The sequence below is a fragment of the Gekko japonicus genome, unplaced genomic scaffold (genome assembly GCF_001447785.1).
Source record: "Gekko japonicus isolate JY-2015 unplaced genomic scaffold, Gekko_japonicus_V1.1 scaffold1761, whole genome shotgun sequence".
Classification (NCBI taxonomy): Eukaryota; Metazoa; Chordata; class Lepidosauria; order Squamata; family Gekkonidae; genus Gekko; species Gekko japonicus.
This window is the reverse complement of record NW_015163142.1, coordinates 181,051-208,018: the sequence shown is the minus strand read 5'-3', so window position 1 is coordinate 208,018 and position 26,968 is coordinate 181,051. Positions and strand designations below refer to the sequence as shown.

The 26,968-nt window shown below is 40.8% G+C and overlaps 1 protein-coding gene across 1 annotated transcript in view; it reads right to left on the bottom strand.

The window, feature by feature from the left end:
* Positions 1-26,968, bottom strand: part of DHRSX (dehydrogenase/reductase (SDR family) X-linked) — a 176,376-nt gene that overhangs the window by 70,790 nt on the left and 78,618 nt on the right. The window contains exon 4 of the mRNA XM_015406989.1: positions 1,877-1,978. Coding sequence (XP_015262475.1) covers positions 1,877-1,978 — 102 coding nt within the window. The remainder of the gene's footprint in view (positions 1-1,876; positions 1,979-26,968) is intronic.

Genomic DNA, 26,968 nt, shown 5'->3' with positions numbered 1-26,968 from the left:
TACACTATTTCATCTGTCTTTCCTCCTAGTAGACCCTATATCCTCTCCCCTTTCCCGGCTTCTTTCTCTCTTTCCCACTCAACAATCTTTCTTTTATCTGCACCCCACCCAGTTTTCAGCTTTATTTATTATTCATTACCTTTCTCCACCATTTTATCCTCACAACCATCCTGTGAGGTAGATTCGACGAAGGGACAGTGACTGGCCCCAGGTCACCCAGCAAGTTTCCATGGCTGAGCAGGGTTTGGAATCTGGGTCTCCCGGATCCTAGTCTGAAACGGTGACCATTAAACAACATTGGATCTCCTATTTCTCACACTCCCTCCCCCAGACAGACAATTTAATTATATGTCCATCTGAGGCAACAGACATGTATAAAGATACTGAAGAGAAACTGAAAATCTGCTAGCAGCAAACCTGTTTTTAAACCATTTAAATTCTTTAGGTTTCCTTAATTTTGGTCTTTTTTATATGTGTGTGTGTGTCTGTGTGTGTGAGTCTGTGTGTGCATCTGGAAGTCATGGCAACCTCTGGTGATTGACCCCTACTGGGGGCCTGGAGGATATTCAGAGAGGTGGCTGAATAAAGCCTGCCTCTACCTCCTGAGTACTGCTGGTATTCCAAGGAGGTCTCCCATCCAGAGTTGACCCTGCTTAGCTTCCGAGATCTGACTAGATAGGGTTTGCCTGGGCTACCCAGGTCAGGGCAGGTTTCCTTAATTTTATATGATGAGTCATTCTCCAGAGAATTCTGGAACATCAGCAGCATGACACCATGGAAGTGTCAACCAAACAGAACTTTTCTTTTAACAAACTGTCATCCTGATTACAGAGTACCTTTGGGAGCGCAATTAAGTTTAAGAACTCTGTTCTAGTGTCATTACTTCTACTTCTCTTTTCTCCTCACCCCAACCTGACTCAGGATGACTTCCTAGACAACAGTGAGTTTCTTGAAATTCCAATCAAACACCAAATATTTGGCAATCCAACCTGTAGCATAGCACTCTGACCTCTGACAGTATTATGCTCCTAAAAACGTTACAGTAACCCTGGTGGATGATATGAAAGGTTCATCTAGCCTAGCATGGTGTTTCTTACAGCAGTGAGTTAGGTGCTTCCAGAAAGCCCATTAACAGTGTATGAAGGAAACTGTCCTTGCCATTTTTCTTCAGCTCTGAGTATTATGGTTAACAGCCATTGATAGATCTATCTTCCATGAGTTTGTCTAACCCTTCTTGAAAACCATCCAAACTCCTTTTGACAGTCAATTCCATTATCAAAATAAAAATATATATTTGAGTGGAAGTATTATATTTTATTTGTTCTAAACCTTCTGCTGATTATTTTCATACTGAGTGACTCCAAGTTCTAGCATTTAAATGAAAACTCTCTCCAGACATTCCAGAACTGTATAAAACTCTGTTGTTTCCCTCCCTAAACCATCTTTTTTTCCTAAATTAAAAAACCCGCTGCTCACAAAGAAATTGAGTGTTCTTTTCTGTTCCATATGCAAAATGAGGGGGGGGGGAATCCTTCTGTGATGGAGGAACCGGTTCTGTACATAGTATTCAAAATGCTATATCATATATTTTCAATGCCTTCCCAAATAATTCCCAACACTGACTTTCATTTTCACTTTGCTATTATATCCTGAGATGACACACAAATTATTCCTTCATATATTGTTAGTGGACAAGTTTTCAAATTCAGTAATATTATACCTGCTGGGATAATTCTACTACAAAGCAGGCATGTACTCTCTGTAAGAAAAATAGATTGTATTCTTTGTTCAGCAAACAGAGGGGAAAAACATGAATCAAGAGTACAAATTCAGTATGTGGAAGTTCATACAGTAGGGACCTTTCAAGAAAACTCACCATTATTAATTAGGACATGGAGAGGGCAATTTTTCGCTTTAAATGTGTGAACAAACTGACGTATGGACTTCATGGAAGCCAAATCACAGTATAAAAACTCCACTGAAAGAGAAAGAAAAAACAGTGTCAAATCAACTGAAAGAAAAACAGAATAATTTATGATTACAGAACCCACAGCCTGTAGCCTTACACTGATCTATGTGTAGATCCACAGTGCTCCATACCTTCAGTTAAGAATATTGTATACCAAGCCAACACAGTTCATGGCACATACGCATAATCTGTTAGTTTTACTCTGTTTTAAGGGGCTGCAGGCTCACAATTTGTAACAACTGTCCTACATAAGCAGTGCCCTTGTTGGTGTTTAAAATAATAATAATAATAATAATGGTAAATTTGGGCCCCTTGAACCTACTCTTTGCCAATTTCTTTTAAAATGTATGAACTGCATACAAAGTTGTTTCTTTGTTTCATGAGACCACATTTAGCAAATGTGTATACAGAGCATGTAAATAAATATCAACATTTGTTTGAACACGCACACATACTCAGAGCTATTACAGTAGGAATAACATGAAAAATATGCAAAGTTAAATGACCATGACAGCAAGGGACAAAAATTAAATGCAACAAGAGTTCAGTGTATTTTTAAAAGTGGGACTGCAAAGACTGGAATTCAAAATAAAGAGAGAGGGAGATGCAATAGAATGGTTTAGAAATGTTTCCTGTTGGCCTCGGACACCAGCATAAAAAATAAGCAGAGGAACTCGCCTTCACCATGTGAACAGAAAACGTTTGTGAGTAAACAAATGTATACATATTACATGCCTGTACATTATTTTGGAAAGACTAAATGAAGTATTTAATTGTAGATCAACTGCACTAAGGCTTATCAGAGGAAGAAATATTTAGCCCAGAAATACATGATTTGGGAAAGGCATTTGTGATATCTATAATATTCTTTCAGAAAATCTTAACTGCTCATCTACCTTGCAGGGTTGTGGGGAGGATAAGAGGAAAGAGTAGAAAACAAGTAAGCTGTTTTGGGTCTCCCAATTGAGGGAGGGGGAAGGACAATGTATAAATGAACAAAATAAATAATCTCTTATTCTGTGGCACGGTGGACAAGGGATATTGTCTTCAACCTCTATTTAGCCATAAAGTTTACTGGGATGGCTTTGGACCAATCAATATCTTACTGCCTGTTTTACACTCATGGTCATTGTAAGGATTAAAATATGTGCAAACTCCACTCAATGCCTCCCTAAGCTCCTTTAAAGCAGCACAGAACCCAGGTCGGATAAATTAAAAACAGAACTTCTTTCAGCATTGTAATTGTGTGTGTGGGGGGGGGGCCTGTGTGAGTAGCTCTCCACACTGAAATAAACAAAACTAAGGGCTTGGCTGAACCACAACAGTGACTTCAGTGGGACTTGCTTCTGAGCAAATAGGCTTAAGAGCTGTGATCAAGTCTAACGGTTATCGCAGATATAATGAAATAGGCAGAATGGCTTGTATGGCTTATTATCAACATGATGAGAGAAGACTTTTTGAATGCATAATTTGTTCTGGGCAAAGAAAGCAAGCGGGAGAAACAGAATACAAATAAATGCAATACCTCTCCCATTTAGCCCTCATTATAATACACTTAGTCAGACTTCATGCCTAACAGTTTCAGTTTACCCGCCTATTAGTCTTCAAATCATTCATGTCCTCATTATTACTAATAATGGCAATTGCTTATGTTCCAACTTTGGTTAGCATAATGGGTTTTTAAATCAAATTTGTCCTCTGCTTTGCTATGTGGGTCTAAAACTTCCCGGGGGAGGGGGGGGGACTCTATGAAGAACAGAAAATAGTATCTAAAAATGGAAACTATAGTAGTACATGCTGCTAAATTACCCTCTGTTTTAAAATCAATTCCATTCAGAGCCAGGCTCTTTGCAGACGTTAACACATGCAGCAACAAATGCACCTCTATTTCTTTTTTCGCTATTGATAATGCTTTTTGTCATTCTTACCTAGGCAACACATTTCATAAGAGCAATGCAATTAACACTGGCAGCCTTTGTGGGTAGAAAGCACATAAGATGTAGACTCTCACAGATACTTTCATCCCACCATGGTACAATTTTTGCAGTCGATCCACAGTAATTCATCATTGAGAAAGAGTGGGATCCTGTGGAGAGTTGCCAGATCCTCACCCAAAGACAATGGTTTTGCATTTAACTATCTGTTCCCAGTGAGGAATGGGGATTGTTTCCAAGTTCAGCTCAATATGCTGGGTATGACCTTCAAAGCCCTTTATGGCCTCAGACCCAGGAACAAAATTGGAAGGATTAGGAGGATGAGAAGACAGGGAAGTCTTGCTGCATGAGCATCACTCTGTTGCCCTTCTCTCATCCTTCCCATGACTTGCAGCTTACAGCACTCTATTTTGTTCCCATGGTAATGAGGGAGTAACAAAACCAAAGTCACAGCAACTGTACCATACAGAAGACCACTGTCTTGTCTTTAGAGAAGGTCCATAAAACCCTTCAGAACATGAGGGCTTGAAAGCCCTCTATCCAAGTAACAATACAAAACAGCAACATGATGAAGTCTTGCAAATGTCTTCGTGTATCTCATTGTTGGCAATGACAACTCTGTGGGTTGATGACTATGTTTTCCACAAAAAGGACAGACTTTTGTAGTGTCCCCATTGCTGCTGCAGTTGTTGATATAGTGTGGAGGCAACGGTGCTTCCACATGGCACACTGCCCCACAGTTTCCCTGCCCCAGTCCTATGGTCAATTTCCTGGGCCACCAGGGACCCTTCAGGGGGGGGGTTAAATTAGCAATTGAATATTATAACAATATTTTTTTTAAAACTAAGTCTCTAAACCCTTTCAGAGTGGAAATATTCCCTTCATTTCATATATCCACAATGAACTGAGATAGAGGCTTCAGATAACCTGATATAGATATTGTTATAATAATATTCAATAGCTGATTTTTTTAAAAAATCCCCCAATGGTTGAGGGCAGAAATAGCCATCACAGGAACAGGGCAAGGAAAATGGTTGCCAGGTGGGTGGTACCAGGAAAATCCAAACTTTTCCACCCACACGGCAGCCATTCAATAGCAAAGCAGGGTTAGGAAACATTGAAGAAACGCTGGGAAAACCCTTGGGAGGTGCACGAATGCACCACAGTGCTGCTGAGAGCAAATAAACCATGTGGAAATTGCCAACATGAGCTCTGTGTGTAAATGAGGCCAAGACCACAGCCAGTGCATGAAAAAAGCCACTCATTCATTCCAGGCCCATAGCTACAGTGGAGCATCTCAGGGCTAGCCCCCCCCCCCGACTTGCTGGCAAGGCCCCCTGACTTCCCATCCAGCCCAGGGCATCACGGCCTTCTCCCCTGAATTAATTTGATTAGGAGCCAGGTATTCCTTTAATTCAATTAGCCCCCCCCCCGACTTTAAAAATCCTGGCTACGGGCCTGATTCATTCATTCATTCATTCATTTAACAATATTTATATCTTGTCTTTCCTCTTGGCTCAAGGTACCTTACAAATAATAATAAAAACATTACAGATTAAAAACAACCACCCAAATAACTTCATCTCTACCTTATAAGATGCCTCCCATTCGGAACCTAAAAAGCCTGGGCAAACCAGCAAGACTCAGTACCTTCTCAGTACCTTCTAAAGACCTCCAACAAGGGAGCTCCCTTCACCTCTTCAGATAGCCCGTTCTACAGTGTGGGACCCATGATGAAGGTCCAAGCCCCAGCTGATACCAAATGGTCCACCCTGAGTGATGAAACAGACAGCAGGTGGCAGCCTGATAACCACAGTGGTGCACAGGAACATATGGGTAAAAACAGTCCTTTACGAATGTGGGTTCCAGGCTGTGAAGGTATGATGATTTCACCTTGCCTCACAGAGTTTCCCTTTATTGTGTTCTTCACTGAGCAGCCCCTTCTTCGTCTTCTTGGTTTCTCTCTGGCTGTCCCTCCCATTCATTTGAATACATACTGTTAGATGCTCACCCAGCCTAGGGAACTAAGGGGAGAGACTAAAATCCTTCATTTTGTCCTGGTTTGATAATGGCATACAAGAGGCTTATGGTAGTTCAAAAATAACAAACTGTTTTATTTAACTCTGATGGGAAATGATCAGGTTGGAATTAGGTGCAGGACATGAGGTAAACATACAAGAGGAATGAGGTAACTTTGTATACAAATAAACGCTAGGTAATTTGTCACAAACAAGTAACTGTTTCTGTTATTCAGTTAGGTATTTAAAACCTGAGAAGTGAGATTTCTTGGCAGTCTCTGCTTAAATACATAAGCATAAGTCTCTTTGCCTCACAGAAACTAAAGTTGGTGAAGGTGGGAACATTCACACTAGTTCCAGTTTCCTTCCTTATCTAAGGATCACACTCTTCTTTTTGGAGTAATTTCCTTTAGACTGGATATGGATCACACACACCCTTTTCTAGGAGCCATTTCCCTCAACCCTGAATGGGGATCCTTCTTGATCCTCTCACTCCCTTAGCCTTCCTTCCCAGTCAGCTGTCAGTTCTTAAGTATTACTCCCCAACTGACTCTCTCATCTGGAATTCCATTTGAATCCCCTGTCATTCAAGGTTCTCAGATCCTGTTACAGCATTAACCATTTACTGTCTGTCACAGAAGGGCTTTAAAGGTCATAACTAGCATCTTGAATTGAAATTGAAAACAAACTGACAGCCAATGTAGCTCTTTCAAAATGAGCAAAATATGTCCCCATCAGCCAGACCCCAAGAACAATCAGGCAAATGTATTCTAGATCAGCCGCAGTTTTTGGGTTGTCTTCAACAACCAAACACAGCGTGTATTACAGTAGTCTAACTAAAAGGTTACAAAGGCATGAATCAGCATGGCCAAAATGGCTGGGTCTAAAAACCACTTGACAAGGATCACCACCCTTTAAATGGAACTATTTATCTCAGACCTGAATGGGGATCCTTCTTGATCCTCTCACTCCCTTAGCCTTCCTTCCCAGTCAGCTGTCAGTTCTTAAGTATTACTCCCCAACTGACTCTCTCATCTGGAATTCCATTTGAATCCCCTGTCATTCAAGGTTCTCAGATCCTGTTACAGCATTAACCATTTACTGTCTGTCACAGAAGGGCTTTAAAGGTCATAACTAGCATCTTGAATTGAAATTGAAAACAAACTGACAGCCAATGTAGCTCTTTCAAAATGAGCAAAATATGTCCCCATCAGCCAGACCCCAAGAACAATCAGGCAAATGTATTCTAGATCAGCCGCAGTTTTTGGGTTGTCTTCAACAACCAAACACAGCGTGTATTACAGTAGTCTAACTAAAAGGTTACAAAGGCATGAATCAGCATGGCCAAAATGGCTGGGTCTAAGAGAACTGGCATACCTGATGCAGGTCACAGAAGGTACTCCTGGCCACTGTGCCAACAAAATTTTCAAACAGCAAGTTATGGCCCATGGGTCCACTCCCCCTAGGCTTTTAACCTGCTCTGCAAAAGCCAACTCCACTCCATCCTGTCCCCCAACACCATCAGCCTTCCTTACCAGAATTACTTCATCTTGTCTAGAATCAGCTTCAGTTCCTTCTGCCTTAGCCATCTGACTATGGCCTCAAAGCACTAGTTCAGAACTTAGACTGACACATCTAGAGGCTCAGATAATGAAATATAGAGCTGGTAGATGATCCAGCCCCAAAACTCCAGGCATTCTCATTCAGCAGCCTCATATCTATCTATCTATTTGGAAAGAGAGGGAAATAGAGCATGGGTGAAAGAGTTGAACCCTGTGGCATTCCGTAGGACAAATCCCACCTAGTAGATGATGCTCCTCTGGTGGAGCCTTTGTATCTGATCATACTAAAAAGACAAACCGTCACTCCTGTAACACAAGATTCCATATTCCAACCAATGGATAAGAATGGAGTGGTCAACTGCCTCAAAAGCTGCAGATAATTAAGAACATAAGAGAAGCCAATAGAAGACCAATGGCCCATCCAGTCCAACACTCTGTCACACAGTGGCCAAAAATACCAGGTGCCATCAGGAGGTCCAGCAGTGGGGCCAGGACACCAGAAGCCCTTCCACTGTTGTTCCCCCCGAGCACCAAGAATACAGTGCATCACTTGCCCCAGACTGAGGGTTCCTATCCATACATTGTGGCTAATAGCCACTGATGGACCTCTGCTCCATATGCTTATCTAATTCCCTTTTGAAGCCGTCCATGCTTGTAGCTACCACCACCTCCTGTGGCAGTGAATTCCATGTGTTAATCACTCTTGGGTGAAGAAGTACTTCCTTTTATCCATTCTAACCTGACTGCTCAGCAATTTCATTGAGTGCCATCACTATCAACAGAGAAGACTATCTGTTGTTCAACTTTAAATGAAGATCATCCACCAGTGCAACTGAAGCCATCTCAGTTCCAAACCCAGGCCTGTAACTAAACTGAAATGTGTCAAGGGCAGAAGTGTAATCCAAGAACCTCTGGAGCTGCTCTACCACAACACACTCTATCACCTTCCCCAGCAAAGGTAAACTGGAGTGTGGCCTACAGTTGCCCACTTCATCTCTAGCTTTCAAGCAAATGCTTAATAACGGTCTCTTTCAAAGGCCCCCTTAGTCAAAGAGAAATTACATTTTTTATCAATGGCTCCAATAGCTTTTCCCAGGATGATTATAAAAACCAAGAAGGGACACAGTTCCAGGGCACAAGCTGGGGCCTCCACACTCCCAAGGACCCGTCACAAATCACAGGCAAGAGCAATCTGAATCTATCCATAACCACAGGACAAGCAGGTGCTTCTGACTCCTGAGGTGCCAGATCTACTCTCAGTTCTCATAAACCCTTGAACAAGAATAAGTCTGTGACTTCATATTTCCCGCATGTTGTGCAGACATGTTAGTTATGGGAACTGTTTTATGTTATGTTATTTATTTAGAATATTTCTATGCTGCCTCTTCATGATTCTGCTTGAGGTGACTTACAATTAAAAATCACAATATTAAAACATAAGCCATCAAAACACAAGTGGCATGAAACCTATCGATAAAACAGAAGCATACCATTTAAAAGGTAATAAGATAAAACCCCTAATTAAAAGCCTAGGTAAAAAGATGTGTTTTAGCCTGGCGCCAAAAAGGAAGTAAAGTAGACACTAGCTGAGCCTCAGGAGGGAGGGCATTCCAAAGGTGAGATGCTACCATGGAAAATGTCCTGTCTCAAGTCACCACTGGCCTCACCTCTGAAAGCAGATGCACAGAGAAAAGGACTTAAGTACACAGGGGTGGGCGACATACTGCTGTTGTACATAGCAGCCACCAGCACCAGACTTTTAGGCCTGGGGGGGGGGTAGCAAGAGACTTTGCACTCAGCACCCATTCAGAGATACTGAGAGAGAGGGAGGACACTGTGAGTGGCACCCTATCTGCAAGACAACCCTTGTTCGAGCTACAGAGTATAAATAAAGCATCCTGGCACGTTTGGAATTTTCCCTGATGCATGAAAACAGTGCAAATTTGGCTTCTTTAAATAAGAAGGTACTTTCACTATGCCCTACAAAGCAAAGACACAAGAGGTTTCTGAAACCACAAATGATTCCACAGCCATAAAGCCGGGGGGGGGGACAAAAAATTAATGTGTTAGCCCATTACAGACACAATGGGAGCTAAGATGGACAGCTGTCTTATGTTTGCTTAGTGTCTCATGAAACTTCGCAAGAACCACCTGCTCTACATGATGTTGCCCATACCTTAATGTTCCTGTTTTAAACAGGAAACATTCATCAAGTTAATGCTCTTAAAACTTGACAGTTGCATAGCTCTGATCTAAATGCAACCTTATTCAGTTCCACCGGGCCTGTAAAACTGAAATGTTCCACTAGGCATACGTCATACGGTTGGGGCAGTGAGGTCTTCAATCTAACCTGGCCTCCCCCAGCTCTCCTCCCCCTCCCATTCTGCCACTCATTGTACAGTGTACCAGCTTTATTTTTTAAAATATAAATTTAAGTTTATTTAATACATTCTACATATATATCACTCAAAAAAAAGGAAAAGAAAAAAATTAAAATATTCTGGGGTGTGGAGTAAACTTTAACAGTAAAAGCAAATATCCACAGGAGATCAGGATAGGGAAGGTCGACATTACATCTCAGGTTTGATCAGAAAATTGCCCCCAGAAAATATTTTGGAATCTACCCCATATTACAGAAGAAGGACCTCTTCTACACCCTCCTTCCCTGAAAATACCTGGGACCTACCAACAAAGAAAAGAAAAAACTCAAGATTCACACACAAGCTAAAGGGGGAAAGGAAGAGGCCAGAGCAGTAGGCTCACCAGCTTTATAAATTGCACAGTTGCACAACCTCACACAGATACTGTGTGGTTACTGCCTCAGGTGACATCTCATTTTAGCTCTGGCTAGTACTGTATGTTATTGTTCCAATGATCTGATTATTGTACTGTACTTACTGCACAAGGGCCGGCCAGCTAGAAGTCCAATAAACAAGCAACCAAACAAACCATGTCAGAGTGCCATGGCAATGTTAAATTTAAGGATATTACTTAAGAAACAAGAGACTTGCTTCAGAACTATTTGAAAGTTACAAAGAAAAAGTGAGAAACTGAGGTTGCCATCTTTCATAGAAAAAACACCTATAAATTGCAGGTGCTAATACATTTCAATTGCATTTAAAAATTTTTTAACACTAAGTAGAATTGAAAGAGAGCTTTTCTAAGGGTGGTGGTAGACCTGGCGAAAGGAGGAGGAAATGGGAGGAAAATTAGCTTTAAATAGGAAGATCTTCTTTATGGAGAAGTTTAAATTATTGGTGAAAATGACAGTAAACACTGTCAGTCTCCCATTCAGCCTGCTCCACTGTACATCTTCAACCTTTTGTATGCATGCGTGTAAGACAGAGTGTACTGCCTTTAATGACTGGCATCTTCAACTTGCTGCTAAAGTACCACATTATTATAGAAGGAATCCTCAGAAGGAGCTACACTTGGCCCACTTTCTGCACAAAGACTGCAATACAAGTCAGAGCAAAATGTTCAATCCTTGATCTGTTTTACTATATCTCTACTACACAATCGACATCTCTGAAAGGGTTTCCTTTTTATGAAATAAGTTTTAAAATGTAACTATTATAGGGTCTTAATCTAATTTTATTGTATATTATTTTCTACCACTTGTAATGGCCATTGGCCCTATACAATAAAATTGAACTAACTATATTTCTACCAGAAGAGTTGTAATCTTAGATAAGCTATGACCCCTAAAGCAGGGGGCTCATAGATCAAAATATACTAAAGATGGCATCAACTTCAGTTTTTACAGTACAGATTCAGGTAACAGGAGTTTGTGCATGGCTCACATATGCAGCCATCTTCTAATCAAGGAAACTTTGGGCTATACAAGAGGTAACAGCAAGAAGTTACGATACTGATGTCTATGCAAAGTCCTACATGAAGCCTTTTTTACCCACCTTTCCTACACAGAGGCTCCAGTCACACACACTAAATAATCCACTTTCAATCCACTTTCCAACTAGATGTTTCCAGTTTACACAATTAAAACCCATTGGAAAGTGCACAGAAAGTGGATTGAAAGTGGTGACCCCATCCACAGGACATTCCAGATAAGACAGGAGCAGAGGTGGTTTGCCATTGCCTTCCCCTGCATAGTAACCCCAGTCTGTCTTGTTGAAAGAAAGCAATTAATTCATGGCTGAGCAGAGATTTGATCTGAGGTCATCATACTTCAATGCTACTACAATACTATACTGAGCCTGTAAATGAAGAGATAACCATATTCTCTTTTTTATAATTTTTTATTTCAATTTACAAACATATTCAGTTTACATACCATATTCTCTAATATGTTTATATCTTGGTTATTTTGATTACCTTTCCTTCCCATTTCTTTACACACCACTCACCCATGTATTCTACTTTTTCTATATAAAGTACAATTCTCTAGTATAGAAACACATTCCTCCATGATAGTACTGAGGATAATGCAATGTTTTATTGGCTTTTTGCTGTGGATAATTGTTCAAAGGATAAATGTTTTTCTAGCAAGTTCATTTTCAATTATCCTCCAATTTCTCAGTGTTAAGTAATTTCTAACATGAAATCAAGAGTTGTCCTTCACATGCACTGGGAATATGTGCTGGAGGCATTATGACATTTGGGGAAAGAATATCTGTTCTAGAGAGACACATTTTGACAAAATGGCAAATTCTGAGAAATATGGCTCAGATTTCTGATCAGTGCCCTTCCAGCAGTTCTGGCATGGTGCATGTTGTCACTCCTGCCATCTGTTTTGGCATCCTATGCTGCTCAATGTTACTACATTGTAGATTTATCTTTCATACAGAGGACTGTTTCAATGCCTTTGAGATTTAAAGGCTGACTTCACTCCAAGTGCTGTGCTATTGGCGGGTAACATAAAATGCTACAGACAAAAACCAATACTTAATGAGTTCCATCAATATTTACCACTTTGCCTGACAACAAATCTGATGGCTAATAAAGAAGTAAAATGGAGCCACTTACAGCCAATGGCTTGTATCCTACCCCTCCGTTCAGCTAAGTCTGAAGCCTTGCTCCAGACCAAGAATGGAAGAAGGAGACTGGAGGAAGGCATCATGCCTGGTTGAATGAAGTGACAGGGTTCATGGGGGGCAGCATACAGAAAGAAACAGATCCTGTTACAAGTATGGTAAAGGTTCGGTTCAGTTTATTTCTACAGTCCTTAGACCAGTCATACAAAAAGAAGTACACCTTCACAGTATTCCAAGATTTTACAATACATCAGTAAAACATTAAAAGCAGATTAAAATTTAGTCTTATATCAAACTGTTATATCTAAGTAGCTACCTTAGAATTTCCAATGGTAAAGGTTATATGCATAAGCAGGAAAAGTAAAACATGAATTCATCCATCTTTGAAGGAAGCGGAAAGAAAGCATTAAACACTGGTATTATTATTTAAAATGCTAGATTGGGTAGAGTAGGGGGGGGGATAATAATCCAGTTCACAGCTATTTAGCATAACCTGAAGAGAAACCAGTATACTTGGATTAAAAAATCACAGGATAACACTGTGTGATTTCACCAAGGAAACAGAATTCAACCATTTCCACAAGATGAAAATCTAGGAAAGGTTTAATCTCTCATCACGCCTGGAGTTAATTCTTTTTCATTCCTTATAACACAGGATTACCATGCAGATTTCATTTTTCGGGAAGCTCCCTCATTTGTAGTTATTGGATTAAATCTAACAAACCCTTGGATTAAATGAGGAATCATTTTCACCAGAGCTAGGCTCCCAAACCCATTAGGCAGAACTTTGCACAGACTATCAGCCCTGTTCCAGCAATGGGCTACACCCCCATTATTCCTGTGTAGATCAAATTCTCTGCAATCAAAAAATGTAAGTGGCAGGGTTACCAGCCTCCAGATTGGGGGGGGGGTCTGGAGATCTCCCAGAATTACAACTGATCTCCAGGCTACAAAGATCGTGGCTGCCCCAGAGAAAATGGCTGCTTTGGAAGGTGAACTCTATGGCAACATACCCTGCTTAGGACCCTCCTTTCCCCAAACCCCACCCTCCCCAGTCTCCGCTCCCCAAATCTCCAGCTTTCTCCCAGCCCAGAGTTGGCAGCCCAAGTGGAGCCATGACCCCGAGGCTGGGACTTCAAGATAGTTGCAAACCCATCTGCTCTTTAGAGGGTCACATTTCCATATCAGATGGGGTCCAGCTTTCTCTGACCAGGAATTATACCCATTAAGATCTGTTAAGACTTAGCCCTGACCTGGATAGCCCAGACAAGCCTCATCAGATCTCAGAAGCTAAGCAAAGCTGACCCTAGCAAATACTTGGAAGGGTGACCTCCAAGGAATACCAGGACCGGGATGCAGATACAGGCAATATCAAAGCCACCTCTCTGAAATGTCCTAGCCCCACTATGACTTCCAGGCTCACAAGCACACACACATGCACACACAGACAAAATTACCCCCACCCTCCAAGATATGTTAAGAGTTGTGGGTTCTTTTAGACCCTGCTCTAACTGGAGATGAATTATTGATAAATCTGGAATTATAGACCCTGCCTTAATTAGAGAGGAATTATAGTTGCTAGGGAGTTTTTTGGAACATTTGGCCAAGAGCTTTCTGAAAGCTTTCACCTTTTCTGGGGTCTACATATCTGCCTATACTGATCCACCACAAGGCTTGACTACAGTCATGTGCTTTTCATGAGTCTGCATCTAAAGACAACTTGGAAACTGCATCTGGTATAGAATGGAAGATTTGTATTCACTTACCGTGAAGCTTCTTTCTCAATGGCCCAGAGTGCGACAGTCCTTGATTCCTTACTCCTGGGAAAGCACCTCCCCCTTCCGTAGGCAGGGCTGGCAAACTTTGATCCCAGAGGGGAGGGGCTTATCCTCTGATCCCCAGTCATACCGAAAGCCACCTCCGAGCTGCTGTAAATTCACTTTCCCAGGAGTAAGGAGTCAAGGACTGCCCCACTCCTGGACCACCGGAGAATGTGACAAGTCATTTATTATCAGGACCAGGGCTGCCAAGAGCCACCATGACACCCTGGGACAAAAATTCCATTCCCCCTCCCACCCCGATCCAAAACAAATATCTTGGCTTTCAGTTACTGTGAACAGAGTACTAATTGTTACCTGGGAATAAACCCCTTTGAATTAAGTGAGACATCAGTCTCCCTCAAACAGTACTAAACTGCAAAAGGATTTTTAAAATATTTCTAACCAGCAACAATAATACCAAAAAGCAGGCTCACAGGATGCTTAATGGGGGAAGGAAAATTGGGGAGATGTGAGAAGCCAATTTCATCAGCCAGAGGGAGGAGGCAGGTGAGCCAAGTCTCCAGATGGTGTTGCCTTCTGGCACCTACACTAACTTTGGAAAGTAATTCTAGTGGCTGGATGCTAAAATCTAATGAGTTCAATGCTTTCTTTCCATCCCATCCCCTGCTGCTGCTGTCTCCCTACAGAAGAAAAAAAGAAACAGGAGAGCAGGGGCAGGTTGGGCAACTAAAATTACCCTGGAAATAATTTCCTTAGTGGCCCAAGCAGTGCTCCTGATCAGATTGAAGGTACAGATCCTTAGTAGATCAAAGATCTTTGGGAAGTAATCCTAAGTAGTTTTCCTTCAAAGTAAGTCTCATTTTATTGAATGGGGCTTTTCTGTTGAATATGAGTTCTTAAAAATTTAACATATAATATTAATTAACTACAGGGTATAATAGCTTCATAGCATACACTTTAATGGGAATTATAACAGCTTTACTTCCTTACTAACAAAAATTTTTTCCATGTCCGGAGCAATATCTGCAGACTGAGAATTCACTTCACTCATCTGATGAAATGGTTTCTAACCATGGAAGCTGGAACTACAACACAAGTTATTTTTTATGGTGGCACAAGATTTCTTTTGGCTTTGTCACAACAGATGAACATGGCTACCCCTCTAGAATTTGTCTTTTCTAGTTACTCAGTTTGTGCAAAGATCTCACTAGGATCTAGCCTAAGAGTCTGTTTTCAGCATGGGCTAAGTTCTGGAAGAAAAAATATACTTCTGGGCATGCACAGAATTCCTTTCCCTCAACATTAAAAAACTGCAGTCTCCATTCTTCCCACACACTTTAATACTTCAGTAGCATACTTGAAGATGAAGAGGAAGCAGTGAGATCACTGAATTATATTTTTTTAAATCTCTAAAAATTAGGATAGGGTAAATACACGGCCTGGAATACAATCGAAGTTTTGCTGGAATACAATCGAAGGTTTGCTGGAATACAATCGAAGTTTCTCAAGTCCAATTTACAGTCCAATTCCCATGCTAGCCAGCCAGATGCTTCTGGGAATTCCATCAGCAGGGAATAAAGGCAACTGCCACCCCCAAAAAGTTGCCCCCCCCGCATTCATGAGTACACTGTCCATAAATATGGACGTTCTATTTGGTCATCATAGATAATGGTCACTCATGGACAATTCCACTTCTATGAATGTGTCTAATCCCTTTTTAAAGTCTTCTAAACTAGTTGATGTCATCTCATAGTAGTTTATTCAATGGATTAATTATGCAGCATATAAAATAAACTGAAATAAACCTCTAACACAGATCACAATGCATGTCAACTATAAAGATCGCCCTTTCCTTTTGATAGATTCTTGGGAAATATTAACATGACACCAGGCCCGTAGCCTGCGTGGGGCCCTAGGGGCCCGGCCCCCTTGCGGGGGGTTGCGGGCCCCCTCCCCATCCTCTCCTGGTGGTGGAGGAAGGACAAACACAGAAGAACGGGGGGGTAGGGTTGCCAAATGACCCCGGGGGGGCGGGGAATCCCCCGCTTCGGAGCCCCGAGTTCCGCCCCGAGTTTCCCCCCCCCGACGAGCTCGGCAACGCCCCCAACGTCAGCAACGTCTAACGTCACTTCCGGTGACGTCGCCGCAGCGCGCATGCGCACACGCACACAGCCGGCTCCCAACCAGGACGGAGCCTTCCCCCGCCAGTAAGGTTTCAGGATTTGGCAACCCTAATGGGGGGGGTGTTCCTCTCCCAGTGGAACAACACCTGACATGTGCACTTGGTTTAGCAACATGTTTTAGTTGCTCCCCTCTGTGAAAGTATGATCTGCTGTGGAACAGGCACAGACGTTCAGTGGCTGCCCTGGCCCTTTGGAACAGCCTTCTAGATAGGGTTGTCAGCTCAGGGTTGGGAAATTCCTGGAAATTTGGGAGTGAAACCTTGGGGAGTGGAAGGACCTCAGAAGGTTCTAATGTCATAAAGTTAGTTGTTGTAGATTTTCCGGACTGTATGGCCGTGGTCTTGGCAATGTAGTACCTGACGTTTCGCCAGCAGCTCTGACTGGCATCCTCAGAGGTATAACACAGAAAGATGGAGAACTTTCTGTGCCAAGGTGACACAGCGAAGGTTTCCATCCTGGCTGGCGCCCTCTTACTCCTCCTACTCCCCTTCCCATCAGACTGCTTTCCTCCCCCTCCCCATACCCACGAAGTGGTGACAGTCCAGAATTGGAAAGAAACTGTAATTCTTTCCACTTGATCTTTTTAGATTACTGTATCAGTATTATTTATTTATCTATTTTATGGTTTTAATGTTTTTATTATATGTTGTATATTGCCCAGAACCCTACAGTACCAGGGACTGGGCAATTCATATATAACTATAACAACGACGATGTAAGAAATCAGGAATAATGAAACAAGCCATGAAGATAAGCTAGTGCTATTAAAAGCAGCATAAAAACCTTCGGCAGCCTAAAATAATATCCATGGATATTATTGTTGTTGTTGTTTCTCGTTGTTGTTGGTGTTTAGGGACTGGGCAATTCATATATAACTATAAAAACGACTATGAAAGAAATCAGGAATAATGAAACAAGCCATGAAGATGACCCACTTAAAAACAACAACGAAGCTTAACCCAGTATAAATAAGATTAGTCAGAGACTAGCCTGCAGAAGAGAGTATCTAGCAGGGTGCTGCATCTTTCCACACAGAGAACTAAGTATTTCTGTCATCTGTAACATGCATTCAGGATGTATCTGACGAAGGGAGCTTGCTGGTCTGTAAGATGCTTCTGGACTCAGCTCTACTGCAGACCATCAAGACTGCCCTCTGAAGCTAAGCAGGCAGGATGAAAACCAGCTCTTCCCAAAAAGAAGCTTATTTTTTCCCCTGTTGTTAATGGAAACTGTTGGATTTATTTTAAAATGCATATAATGTTTTGAAAACAAGAATTAGACCACAGTGCCCAGCAGTTCAGCTGTCTGAAGGAAGAAACAAATCAAAAGAGTGAAATAAAATAACTAGAGGCAGCCTAGGGCAACATTCTAAAAATCTCAGCTCTCAGAGATTGGCTTTTATTGCCAAGAAAATGTGGCCAGCATAGTCATGATACTCTTAACGGAAAGACTAAATCCTAAAACCTGTCACTGGGCACCAAAGGCAAATAACTCCACTATAGGAGAGTATGGAAATCAGTCATGAAATATTAGAGGTTGTAGATTGGAAGGGTTACAATCCAATTTCCTGTTTAATGCAGGATTATGCAACTACGACCTTCCTGACAGATGGTCAACCCATCTTCTGCTTAAAGATAGAGACACCCTGTCTTTAATACTTATATTACAATATTTAATTAGTATGGAAATTATATTGAGTCAACATATTTGTATTATTTCTGATTTATTTGTTAGTGGTGAGAATCCTAACTGTCCTGGGAAATTTGAGATATCTAGTTTAAATTATTTGCCTTCCAGGGGCTGCCAGATAATTCAGATAATGGAGAAATGCATTGAAAGGGAACAGATTTATATAGTTTTTCAATGACATGTGGAATCACTGGTGATCCTTAGCAGGGGCAGTTCTCTACACATTAAACAGCAAAAGTACATGGCATGTTGGGGTATGCTCAACAGGTTAGTCACAGCCAACCCTAGCAACCTGGGAGAATCTGAATTTTTCATATTGACACTTAACATTTGCAAGTGTAGAAGCAAGGTTTATAAAAAAGAAGCTCTGCACACACAAACTATTTAAACTAACTCTGAACTATGTAGTAACGATACCATTCTGCCTTGCTTGGTCTCCCATTCCAGCCCAAGGATTATATTCCTATGAATGGCAGAATTAAATAAAAATAAAAATAAAAGAGCCATAGAAAGCTAACAAAACAAACCACTTTCCAAACCCTATCCCTATTCACTGGACGTTACCTAAATCTACCCAGTATTTTTCCTGAATATTTTTTCTATGGATGGGTCTAATTTTAATGGCTTCAGATGGATTAGAGTGGAACTAGCAGAACAGAATTTGTCTTTATAGAATTGTTTAAGTACCAGACCAGGCACCTACAGTTTAAAAACTGCAGCACTTTGGCGGAAAGAAATATATAATTTTCTGCCTTTAAAAGCCTTTCTACCTCATAAAATACATCTACCCTGTCTATTTCTAAAGCTGACTTTCAAGAGTAACTAAGACTTTGCTTCTGTTCCAAAGCAACCTTTTCAAAATGAGATGAACCAGAATGACTGCAAACCTCCTGACAGCAGTCCCTTGTTATGATGTTCTGCGAGTCGTGAAGGAGACAGTAAGCAATCACCAGTATTTTCTTCCCACATTTCGGAATCAACTGCAGCCTCCTTTTCCTTAGCAAACAATTCTGCTCCTGCCTTTGCCCTTTGCAACAAAGAGCTATTTAAAGCTCAAATCAGACAAAAAAAAAATCTTTATAACAGATGTTGAGAGTATATGGCAAACTCTTTGCTAATGTGCCACAGCCATATTATCATAAACAAACAAACAAAAACTAGGCGAGTCTTAGTAATGCCGGTTTAAATTGAAATCTACAGTCTTTTTACCAGAGAAAAGGAAATAAAAAACCCATATAGCTGTCAATCAAAGGGGAAGCTTCCTTCCTTAGCATCTTCCCCACCCACCCAAACTAAAAGTACCTGCCGCTTCAAGGATGATTTGCAGTCTCCAACAGCAGCCACCACTTCTCTTTACATACACAGGTATTTTCTAAATGCGGAGAATTAAAGTGGTGCTGTGTGGAGGAGCATAAAAGGAAATTAAATTCATGCACACATACACAGATTAAAGAATTTCTGAATTAGAATGAAAATTAATGATTTCTATTTTCAATAATATTTGAAAATGTGAATGGTAACAAATTTCATATCAAATGGTGTACTAGCAAGAACTTACTAAGGTAGCTCTAATTAACCCTAGCTATTGTCTATTCCACAAAGAAGAAGAGATTGAATTTATACCCCGCCCTTCACTACCCAAAGGAGTCTCAGAGTGGCTTACAAACTCCTTTCCCTTCCCCTCCCCACAACAGACACCCTGTGAGGTAGGTGGGGCTGAGAGAGCTCTGACAAAAACTGCTCTTTTTCAAGAACAGCTGTGCCAGAACTATGGTTTACCTAAGGTCATCCAGCAGGTGCAAGTGGAGGAGTGGGGAATCAAACCCAGTTCTCCCAGATTAGAGTCCGTGCACTTAATCACTACACCAAACTGGCTCTCAGAATTAGGTGGGTAGCTATTGAAGTTAGCTGGTGTGATTAGTCCAGTCACTGTTAGTTAGGAGACTGCCTAAATAAAGCTACAAACGCAGCAGTGTCACTTTGCCAGGTTACTCATCTTAGAAAGCTACACAGAGCCACGCTGCAAGTTTAGAAGATAAATACTTATCTCTTAAGTATACTTTGGATAGGAAAGAGTAGACACATGAGAGATTACTAACTTACTAGCTAAAGAATGGAAGATGGCGAGAGACCCATATGCCTCATGGTGCCAAGAGAGGACCGCATGTTTCTCTCTTGGTCCATGCAGGAAGAGACCTTGTCTTCATCTGAGTGAGAGAGAAGAAGGAAGGGGAAATGATCCCTGAGATCACAATCTGCATTTCAAAGGAGACAGTGGCAGAAGAGTAAAGACAGGAAGAAAGGTCAGTGTGCCTATCTATCTATCTAGCCTCTCTTGCCACTCAGTATGGAGGTCTCAGACAGGGGACACTGCATCTGGAACTTCCAACAGTAGCCGTGTTGGTCTGAAGCAGCAGAACAAAGATTGAGTCCAGTGACACTTTTATTATTTATAATGGATATAATTTATATATAAATTATGTATTATATAATATATATTATTTATAATATATAGTATCATATATTATTTATTATATATTATATAAATTATATATTATATATAATGAATATAATATATAATGAATAAAACTTTGTTGGTCTTAAAGGTGCCACTGGACTCAAACTTTGTTTCATTGCCCATTCCATTCTTCTTCATTAATATTTTTTTCCTCTGTTCATTTGAAAAAGATCCACTCTGTCACTACACACCCTGCTAATTTTATGCACTGGAGGAGAGAAGAAAAGGACAGGGTTGGGAGTATGACCCTGCATACCTCTGATGACTTCACAAACCAATAAACTAGTCTCATGATCCGTTCCCATAAGTAACACATAGCATAGTTATTAGTTTTCGAAGATGCACATCTTTATTAGTGCACATTTAAAATTGTTACCAAAACCAAAAACACCCACATGTCCTCAGTTCTGAGAGGAAAATGCATATTGAAATAAGACAGAAAAGGAGATAAAACAAAACCTAATGATCCTGCAAAACCATTGCTTAGATTATCAAATTTAGAATATCAGATAATCTGACATTTTCAAATCATTCTTAAGAGTTTCACCCACTACCAGCAATGTTAAGCCACAGATACGCACATAAATTTCAAAATGAACTGTCTTAGTTGGCATAGCTGAAGAAATAGCGCATGTTAAAAGACAGACATAGCCTGATTGATGAGCCTGCTAGGGATCTGCACTCACTCCCTTTTATTGGACAAATATACAAATTTCAAAACTGACTGGAGCCAATGAACGTCCAGTTCCTTTTTTCCACAGGAGAAGCAAGTTGATAGAATTCTGGTTGGATGGCCCTTGTGGTATCCTGAAAATATGCCCCCTTCTAACTAGAACAATGGTTTGTTGCTTTGTTTTAAAAGGGTGACTAAAACTACAGGCACCATTTAAATGGTTAAACATTTCCGGGATTCTAAAAACCAAAAGCATGACCAAATCATGGTTCAAAGGGTGAAAAATCTGGACTTGAATCAGAACTGCATAAGTGTCTAAGGAACTAGTGTGGGAGCTTGAGCCTGGCAAAATTGACCTGGTAAGACAGCTGGGGCAGTGGACCAAGAGGTTGTAGGCTTCTCTCTGGTCCATGGCTCATATTGAAAAGGAACAGGCAAGAAGTGTGAGGTGCCTTCAGGAATCCCTCCCTCCTTCCCAGGTGGGCTTCCTACATGACCAAATAGGAGGGGCACACCTATTGTCCTCAGCCTACGCTGCACCAAGACCTGAGGAACCTGTAATCAATAAAGTTGTGGCTGATCCAGCACAGTGTGCCTGTGTCATCCTTCTCTTCTTCTCCCATGGGCTGGTCCTCACAATTATAGATCCACCCTTTCCCCATAAAACTGGGTAAGATCACACTTTGCTAATGTCTATGTCTTTCAGCAAATGCTCTTCAAATGATGTCTATAGATAGGGACATTAGGACTCCATTATTTAAACGCTTTGTACAGAAAACAGAAAGTACAAGTCAACTACTAAATACAGTCTTTTTTATTAAATATTCACTGCATTCCAGTAACAAGTAGTTCCTTTTATGTTTAACAGTTCTGAAAATTAGCCATCTGACTGGGTGACCCTATTAACATTCAACAGTCTGACAACTGTATTAGCAATGCATTCTAATTGTCCTAGACTGAAACCAAGACAAAACTATCAGCGATTCTTTTGCAACTATGGATATGAAACACTTCATAAGGAGTTTAAGAACTTAAGAACAAATGGATGAAAGTAAGCCATAAATAGATACTGAAAGACATATTCTTTCCTGCTGTACTTTTAGAAACAGCATGGTAAAAACTGCCTTTAATACTAAGTAACATTTGAAAACTGAGATTCATGTCCTGTACAGCCCCATAGCCAGAAACGTTTTCATGAGGAGTGCAGGGGCGCTGTTAATTAGATCTGAAGTGGTTGCATGGCAACATTACAGCATTATGTTTCTGCATCAGTCTAATATTGCATGCTTTCCCCCCCTTATATCCAATTTCTTATGTGATACCTATTTGAGGTAATTGCTTTCCTATATTATTTACCAATCACAACTGTACTAGAACCAGTATAGTATGGTGGTTAGAAATGTTAGCCTGGGATAAAAGCAACCTCAGTTTAAGACGTCACTCAGCAATGTAATTCACTGGGTGACTCTCTCTCCCAGCTTAACCTACCTCACAAGCTTGTGAGGTAGGTAGGTAGGTAGGTAGGGAGGGAGGGAGAGAGAGAGAGAGAGAGAGAGAGAGAGAGAGAGAGAGCGTGCAGTGACTCTCATCTTCTTCTGTTTCTTCTTTTTCTTTCAAAGTGATTTAATTTATTTTTGGTTGCTGTCATGCTGCTAGAAATCATTCACATTCCCATTTGGAAATGCTGCCACTCTGACAAGCAAAGAGGATTTGGATGGGATTGCCAGAAATACCCATGTGACATTATAGAACACATTACATTAATACTTGGTCACCTTATGACACTGTCACAGAATATACCTCACTGTTGTTTATTGTTACGATCCAAGATCAGAATTTAGGTCAACAGGTACAGTAATATAAAACAAACACATTAATCACATATCTAAACATACCTAGGCATTAAATACTGTATACATAAATGGATAAAATTGTTAAAATATAATTAAAATTTCTTCAAAGAAGTTGTAATCTTCTGTCTGATTAGACTAGCCAGAGTGCAATATCTTGCTACCTTGGCAGTTATTTTGTTGCAGCAATCAGCTAGGAGGAGAGTGGAATAAAACTGATTAGATCTGCCTGGATAGGTGGCGATAATTGGTGTAATATACTTTACTCAGACCTCCTGATAGTACTGACAATATAAAAGAACATGCTCAATTGTCCCTACCTGTCTGGATTGACGGTACAGAGATAATTTACATACAGAGTATGAGCATATACCTCACTGTAAGACTCTAAATTTTACTTCAGTTAGCCCAAGGTTTTTCCATATTGTATTGCTCTTCAGTTGTACAATAATACGGATATGATGGACCCCCTATTACTCTCCCCACTCTGAGACAGATTTTTCCTGCCAAAATTCTTAGTTCACCTGGCCCCGCACTAGCATGTTAATATTTGCAGCTATATAAATCTGAATGTCCCACCTTGTGACAGAATCTGATTTGGCTTTTCCCAGCCCAGGAACATGTCAGGAGAAAATAGGAGCCCTCTTTTTAGATCCCTTGAAATGGCACTGGAGACTGTGTAACAGTGAACAATAATGAAGATTTTATTTAACAGGCAGGGGTGGTATGGGGTAGTCAGGAATTGGAAAGGCTGAGGTAAGCATTGTTGGTAAAACAGTACATATTTCAGTTGACAGACAAGATGGTGTTGAAGTGGTTTATTTTCACAAATATTGGTTCTTATCAGTGAGAGATGGTTGACTAAGTACTTTTGTTTCAGTTACAGTGTTTATGCATAGGGTTCCCTAATAACTGTTCGGAATTTCTGAAAAGGTCACTTTTTCAATGTATCAAATTCTTTCCCCTTTTCTGAAATCACACTGTGTTTTCTTTTCCCTGAGTAGTCTATCACCATTTCCTTTACAACAGACCAGGGACTGCCTTAGTGCCAATTCCCTGTATAACTGGACAGGACTTGTATTTCTTCCCTGAAAATATAATCCTATTCCTTTTGGCCCGATTGGGAGCTTCAACCTGCTACCCAGTCACTCTTTGCCAAAGTCTTCTTGACGTCTGTGTGAAAACGTGCTTCAGCTTTAGCTGACACTAGACCCTGAATTCTTAGATGGAATTCTTTCTCAGGTTATGTTGAACACAGTTAAGACCAGGAGTCTCTCCCTTTATTCAACTGGTGAACCTGTTTGGCAGACTTTTAGTCAGACTCTTCAGACATCCACTCCTTTATCTGAACTTCTACTTTACTGAACAGTAACTGCAGCTGAACACGAAGCAAGCTAACTCTCCCCTCAGCACACAGCTGATCTTATATTTCCCTCATCTGGTGCTGGCCAATCAGAGAAAAGGAGCAGTCTGTCACTCAAGCTCAACATTCTAGAGCAAACTATTCACCTCCCTTCTCTGATTTTACTGCATTAGGAAATCAGCATTTTAAATGTAGTCAGTCACACCCTGTGATTATAAGGTAAAAGTAATCCACAAGAACTCTGAACCTGAAGAAGAATGCAAAACAGCAGAATACCAGTAATTTATGATTTGAAACCCCACTTTATCAGCTTATGTTCTTATTCCGAATTCTGGGGGGGGGGGATTTCCCCTTCATACCTACCCATCCTTTTATCCTGCCAGTCCTCCAAAGAGATCTAGGCACGGTATATTCCTTCCCATCCTCCCACTGCAGTCACAACAACCTTGCAAGGTACCTTAGGCTGGTGAAAATAATTGGCTCAAGGTTACCTAAGGAGTTTCATGGCTGATTGGGGATTTGAACCAATTTCTCAAGTTGTGGTCAGACTCATCATTTGCTACATTATGGCATTATTATTCTTCAACCAGCAAGCTGTACTTTTCCCCAACGAAATATATTCCTGTGAAAATAAGTTCCCCTGGTTTTTAAAAAAGCTGCTTACAGTTCAGTATGCCTCGGATTACGGATTTTAATAACACGTTTGAGAACTACTATTTTAACCCTATCCAAATCAACACGCCGGAAACCAAGCTGGCTACTGGAAATTCAACCCAGAGTGTACATTTTGTGGATTCATTCTGCAGGACTGTTTTACTTTACTGTAATGAACCCAGTGCCACATTTGATGAGAAGCAGTTGAGTAAGGAGTAACAGCCAAGACATACTATGGCAACAGCATGCATATTACTGCTTGGTGCCTCCACTGCTGACCACTTTTTGCAGTAGTTCCCACTTCTTTATAGCCCTAAGTATCATCTTATCCTCCTCAATATACTATTGCAATTGGAGTCTTCCATCAAGTGTGGGAAAACATGAATGAATTATTTGCTACACCATATTTTCTGCCTGCCTAAGATTTGTTGCCAGAATAATCCAATTTCCCTACCCAATAACAGTCTGTTGCAAACTTGGCTGCTGAAAACATTTTGCCAGCACAACTTGCCAGACAGTGGTGAGAGACAAAATGTCTGGAAATCTACCAACTGAAAATATAACAAAGAACTAGCAGGCGCTTTGCAGGCAGCCGAAAGGAGTAAAAACAACAGCATGAAAATAGACTGGCGAAAATGAAAAAAGTTCCCATGAGCTCTACAGGAAAGGGGCTATTCTTATTCAACAAGAAGTTGCAGCTTTTCATCAGTGATCAAGAAAAAGCTAGTGTTATATTTGCAAGTCCATTGTTGTTTAAAACAGCATACTTTAAATTACGACTCTAAAAGTCATTTGGGCGGAGGATTTATTAGGAAACATTTTGAGATAGACTTTAAAATAAGGAAGAAAAGATGTTCAGGCAGAGGGCAACATAAATTACCTTGGAAACACTGTATTTGTAACATCACAGAGTTCACATAACACCTAATGCACAAGATGACATCCTATGCTTCAAAATCACAGGACATGCTTTAAAAACCTTTTTTTTTTTTTTGTCTTCATCCCAAAACCAATTGATAGGTTCATATTGTTATCACCTTTGCGGCAAAAAAATAGACAGATAATTAGATCTCAGAAGATGAGCAGGAATCCAAATTGAAATTTCAGACTGAGGACTACAATTTTATCCATTTGTTGAGAGACATGTATTATGCAGCAACTAATAATACATGTTTGAAGTTGGTTTCCCCTTAGAGAATATAACACAATTATACAGTTTCTATAATACTGCTTAAGAACCCAGTCTAATTATCATTACAGAACTGGGAAAGGGGAGATGAGCATATCATAGATCACTTCCTATAGATTACTTTCTACATCCTTATAAAGCTGGCAACCTCAATAAAGCAGATATCATTTCAACACCACAGACAATTGGTTTAAATAGGTATTTCCTTCTTCCCAAGGAATCCTGTGCACTATCATTTTTGAGGGCATCTAGAGAGCTCTAAGCTTGGCCTGTGGTGGCTCAGTGGTTAAGACGCTGAACTGCAGGCCAGAAGGTCGGTAGTTCAGCAGTTCATGGCCCAAGTGCTGCATGATGAACCTCCTGTCTCTGGTCCCAGCTCCTGCCAACCTAGCAGTTCGAAAACAAAAAATTGCAAGTAGATAAATAGGTGCCACTTTGGTGGGAAGGTAACCACGTTCTGTGCACCTCGGAATCTAGTCATGCTGGCCACATGACCATGGAAACATCTTCAGACAGCGTTGGTTCTTCGCCTTGGAAACGGAGATGAGCACTCCACCCTAGAGTCGGATTTGATTAGCTTTTGAGCAAGGG